Below are 6,000 nucleotides of genomic sequence, written 5' to 3'. Positions count from 1 at the left end.
TGTTTCATAAAAGGTAATAGTCTCACTCCTACCACTATTTTTGGCTGAGATATACCGTCTAGAAAGTGGGATCATAACTTTCACGTTTCATATGGCTTTATTTGGTGATATTTTATGCCGTTTCTGTGTCAAAAACAACATCACGCCTGATTTAAGGTATAATGTTTGAAGCTGGCTGAGTGTTGTTTGATCACTGATAGTACTGTTTTGAAGCCGAGCGATCGACTTGTCATTTGGAGCTCGGCCTGGATCTTTTCATGGAAAAAACACTGTAGAATGGTCATACTTTGAGCAATCTCCTTCAAATTTGAAATAAATGTTCATTGATAGTGTGCCTACATCTCCATAGTGTCATTTACCTGCTCAGATGAAGCCACAGACAGTTATTCATCCTGAAATCTTCAATTTTTTTACTGACTTCAGAGGCGCATTACTCTGTCTCTGTATCACCTATAGTGTTTCTGACACTTTCACAAGAAACTTTAAAGGAGCTATATGTAAGAAATCTAAAGCAAATAGTCATAAAATCCTCCTAATATGTCACAGAGACTAAGGAATAATGTTCATATAGCATACTGATCTCACCAACAACAATAGTACAGCCAGAATTTTGCATTTAAAAAACATTTTTACAGTCCACAAATCATGTTTATGTTTTGAATTTGTGTTTTGGCCTGTTGCGCCACCCACTACCGTCTACCAGTCACGCAGTCAGTAGAGTCTCAGTATCAGTTAAAGTTATGACTGAGCTACAACAGCACAGCAAGCAGCATTAGCAGTGTCCCGGTACATAGCATTAGCAGTCTCCTCAGCTGTATCCCGGCAGCAGCGTTAGCAGCAGAGAAGCCGGACTTGCTCGAATGGTCTGCTGGAAAACCGAACATCAAGGATGCAGCGACGCGGCCCTGCCACGGCAGCCGTCCGTGGACAAACAAATCAGTCTCCAGCGTACTGCTGTCCAGCAACCTCGAATCTGTAGGGGAGGGGGGGCAGACACGACTCGCGGCAGTATTTTGAATTTGAGTGCAGTAACCGTTTTGGCCACATTCTTACATACAGCGCCTTTAAGAGAGTTTTCTTTCTGGCAAGACCCCATGCATGCATGTAGTCACAGCGGTTCAGAAGCTACAGTCATTTTAATTTGGGTATGTCATGTTAGGCATTTTTGCTACAAAATGGGGGTGGAGTACAAGAGGCTAGTAGTGATGTGTTGAGAACAAACAAAATGACCTGAGCATGCTTCATAATATACTGTACACACCACAACAATATAAATAGCCTGCACCAATTAATCCCTGAACAAGTATTTGTGTGTGAAATATGCACAGACAGTGAGCAACAGCAGTGACCCACCATTTGACATGGTCACACCATGAGGACGGAGGCCAACAAACATGTCAACAGCCGCAGGGATGTAAATAAGATGGACTCGGGCTTGGAGGGGACAGAGGACAAGCAATGTTGCTGACAGTTTGTAGCTGACTTAGCCAGCGGACTTTGCTACAAGGCTGTGAAACAATAGGCTGTGAAACAGGTGACGTACCTTACGTTCTCCTTGACAAGCTGAGCTGCTGTTTCCTACATTGTTGTGCTGTAGCCTACAGACAATATAGAAAATTATCCAATTATGAATACATGGATCAAAGATTTGTGGCTGTTTTTGTTATTAAAGATACTTTAATCGTCATTATGCTACATCATATCTGTATTTCAAATACAGTGCCTGTTAGCAGGTGAACTCAATTAGCTCGATGCAAGGCATGTATTTTTCTGGGATGTTTTTTAAAAGCTCTGTGGAGTGTCTGCTGAAATTAAAAGATTTGTGCACAGTGGCCGATCACCTTGGGCAGCCGGTTTCTAGTTATTTTGTGGTTCTTCAGCAGCACTGACGAGACTGAGTGAATGACTTTAACACAACGTTGAAACCTTAAACATTTAGTATTACTGTTGCACTATCTGTCTGATGTCTGTGTCTCCTCTTACTGATGGACTCGTGTGGTGCATCATTCATGGGAGATTTTGAACGTTCCTATGCTATTTGAACTTCCTCGACCTTTCAAATATTAAATTTATTGTCCATAGGTTTATATTAGTCTCAGAAGACTCCCAGTATATTTCTGTCTTTTTCTCCTTCTTGTGTTTTCATCTCTCTTCTTTTAAAGGCTGTTGCATTCAGCAGGCGTCTCACTCCTCAGTGGGGAAAAACACAAGACAGTGGACAGATTCATTAGAATACAAGCCTCTAATTAGAAAAGCCAGCTATTCTTGTCACTCACTGAAGACACTGTTGTTAGAGCTGCTCATAAGAAAAACAGAGGCCTTATCTGCCATTCACAGAGGACTCTGTAGATGAATTAAATACCCAGTAGCCATTACAGATACAGGTATTCTTTTGGTACTTTTTTTTTTTTTTTTGCTGTCAATCAACACTGCTCTTCATTGCAGCCAACAAATCTCTCTACACTCTGGAAAGTTCTACAGACGGACAGCAGAATACGTATCTAATGTAGTATGAATTTGAGTAGGAGTATGAACATCTGAATAATATAGCATGCCGTATGAAAAGCCGTCACTGTCATTCACGCTGCACTGCCTCGGGGCTGCATTAGGCGCCGTGTGAGCGCTAAAGAGGCACAGTGGTAAGTGGGACTGACAGACACACTCAGCACAGGTCACAGCTTGTTTTATTTTGAAGTCAAACCAAGAGAAGAGGGACAAGGATGCACACTGATAAATTACACCAGGTATCGCTACATATCAACTAACAACATCACAATATCTCATAAAAGCGCTCTTGACAACAGATCCAACATTACAAAATGAAAAATAACGGTACAGGAACAAAACTCGGCTGCAGTCGAAGCCCATCGATTAACATAACAAAACACAGCGGAAAATAACAGTTTTGGCAAGAGACTGTGATATGCATGGTATTTCCTTTCCCAATCTGCAACGTTGTGTTAAATGGAGCTACAACACCAGCAGCTGAAGCATTATGCAAGTAATTCGCATGAAGGAATTATAGGTCTGTAAAAACAAAAAGAAAAACCTCCTAATAAAAGCTACTACAATGCATACACACAAAAAACTAGCCTGAGCGCAGCTTGGGTCACTGGGGGATTTCAGGATTTAAAATGTATAGCACAGCACATTGAAATGTCACTGTATATGAGCTATCAAACAGCCATGATGGAAAAATTCATTCAATCAACTCAGGACGTGTTGCGGATGTGGACATTGGCGTCAAACCTTCCTCAGACGGTGCAGCTGAAATTTCATGTCTGATAAATGTGTTACAGCAATACAAGACCATACTGACATTTTTCGGGGTTGGCTTATGAAGTGATCTGTGTGTTTCTGTGTGTGTGTGGAGTTTGACTGATGTGCCTGAGGTTACACAGTTTGGACAAGAAAGGCAAAGAGGAAGAGGGGCCATGAATGAATATACATTAACTACAGTTTACACACTTGAAGAGAAAAAAAAAACTCCAGAGAATCTCACAAAGAGGAAGCGTGAAATTCAGCATTGACTCGTGCCTTTGTACAAAGATAATCACATACAAATCATCCATACATTACAGTAAAAAATAAATATATCAAGACAGTCAATAAATAATAAATTAGAGCAAGGGACTAAAAACATGGTGACGAGAGAGCAGACTGTGTGTGTGTGTTTGTGTATGCGAGTGTGTATCAGCAGATGATGATAATCCCAAAGCAAAGATTCAATGGGAAATGCCCCTTGATAAGAGAGTGAGCACATATATGGGCAGTCAAGGTAAATCAGAATATGACTTAGCATGTGCTTGTGTGTTTTAAGTCTGCATGCATGTTTTCTCTTTATATTGGCATATATGTAGCTGTCGTGGATATGTGTGTCTCTTTGTCTATATCTTTAAATACTCACCTACATGTTTGTGTGTGTCTGCGTCTATATCTGCCTGTGTTTGTGTTTCTTCATGTCTGCATGTGTCTGTATGTGTTTACAACACATTTTAGCCGTTTGGCTAACTCAGTGGCCCTCGCCACTGGGGGGTTTAGCGTCATGCTGCTGCCCCGCCGCCCCTCCAGGCAGCCAGGGAGAGACCGAGTGCGAGGTGGTCTGCTTGGCCATGCTGTAGTGGCTGATCACTGTGTAGAAACGGCCCCTTGAGTTGGCATCCTGGGCAGCGTAGTAGGCCTCCAGAGAGGCTGGGATACACCGCTTGTGCTGTGAGGGAGAAAGAGAGAAACAAGGCTCAGAACATTCAGCAATTACTTCACTGTTAATGATGCTACATGGAGCATCTAGTTAAAGGAGCTATATGTAAGAAATCTAAAGCAAATAGTCGTAAAATCCTCCTAATATGTCACAGAGACTAAGGAATAATGTTCATATAACATACTTATCTCACCGACAACAATAGTACAGCCAGAATATTCGCATTTAAAAAAAATTTTTAAGGGCTGCAAATCATGTTTATGTTTTGAATTTGAAATCGATGTCGAAGTGGCTACTCTTCTCCTCGACAGGTAAGCTTTAGCCAAAGTTGGCTAACTAGCATCATAGCTAGACAGGGATGGACATTTCGAATACTTTCAACTGTTATTCATTTTCAATCATACATTGTAGCCCATGTGCAGGTGAGTCATCGACCCAACTGATTTTTTTGAGAAACAAACGTTAGCAGCACGGCAAGCAGATGGCTCCTTCTCAGCTGTATCCCGGCAGCAGCGTTAGCAGCAGAGAAGCTGGACTTGCTCGAACAGTCCGCTGGAAAACCGAAGATCAAGGACGCGGCAACGCGGCCCTGCCACGGCAGCCGCCCGTGGGCAAACAAATCACCCCCAATTTCCACCAGATGTGTGTTGGTTGCGTCTGCGCTCCGGCACGGCAGCGGAGCCGATAGGATACAGCTGTAGTCAATGTGTGTGTTTTCACCGGCTGTGGCTGTGCTGCATCCCGGCTCCGTCTCAGCTGCAACAGATACGCAGAACTTCTATTTTTGCCGGTGTTAGAACACTGGACGCCGGAGCACAACGCAGCAATTCAGCACAGAGCAGCAACCTCAAATCTGTAGGGGAGGGGGGGCAGACACGACTCGCAGCAGTATTTTGAATTTGAGTGCAGTAACCGTTTTGGCCACATTCTTACATACAGCGCCTTTAACTAGTTAAAAGTTTAACTCTACGCATACTAAGTCACTGATTCCCAACTGGTCCAGCCACAGGGTCCAGATATCTCCTCAGTCATTAGTTCAAGGTCCACACAGCTTAATACATTCAGTGTCTTACTTGCATTTGGCCATGTCGTCAAACTAGTTTGCTGTCTCTGTCAAGTAGCTGTCTGTTGGTCACTCAGTCTACAGCAGGAAATGGCATCTCAAAATCAAAGCTCTGAGCTGGAAGTTCACAATACTTCAGAATTAAGTGTGTTTTGTAAGAACCTGACACGTTTGCAAGTCACTTGTGGTCCATTCAGAATGGGCCTGTGAAGCACTTTTGGACTGTAACCAACCAGTTGGGAACCACTGTACTAAGTGTTACATGCAACACATTCTCACCCCCAACTCTTCAAATTCTGACACTTGGTCAGTGGCCCCTCACTTCAAAATATGACGCTCTAAGTACCCCTCCTGCATCAGTTTTGGACGTTTAGGGACGGCCTGTTTGTTACACTTGCTACATGCATTGTCTGTACAGTGTACAGTTAAATGTACAGTTTTTGCTTTTTAAATGCATACAGTGTCTTTTGAGGTAAACTTTGGATCTAAGTACAAAAAAAAAAACTTAATTTTTTGTTGTACTTCTTCAGGGTTTCGGCATTAAAGGACGCAGTTAGTTTCAGGAAAAAACATCATGGCATGACTATAAATAACTACGTTTGTTACTATGATATAATATCACGTTGCATACGTCACTAACATAGTGTGCTACTGTACACATACTAGCAAACTACATTATTATTAGACTAGACTCTGTGTTTGACCTGCGCACACTGTGATTTTCTCTTAACTATGG

At 42.4% G+C, this 6,000-nt stretch overlaps 1 protein-coding gene across 1 annotated transcript in view; it reads right to left on the bottom strand.

The window, feature by feature from the left end:
* Positions 1-2,671: 2,671 nt before the first annotated feature.
* Positions 2,672-6,000, bottom strand: part of nsg2 (neuronal vesicle trafficking associated 2) — a 64,348-nt gene continuing 61,019 nt past the window's right edge. Inside the window, exon 5 of the mRNA XM_049592293.1 lies at positions 2,672-4,210. Within this exon, the coding sequence (XP_049448250.1) occupies positions 4,013-4,210 (198 nt within the window). The 3' untranslated portion in view covers positions 2,672-4,012. The remainder of the gene's footprint in view (positions 4,211-6,000) is intronic.

This window comes from Epinephelus fuscoguttatus, linkage group LG12 (assembly GCF_011397635.1).
Source record: "Epinephelus fuscoguttatus linkage group LG12, E.fuscoguttatus.final_Chr_v1".
Lineage (NCBI taxonomy): Eukaryota > Metazoa > Chordata > Actinopteri > Perciformes > Serranidae > Epinephelus > Epinephelus fuscoguttatus.
This window is presented reverse-complemented; position numbering and strand designations above follow the sequence as displayed.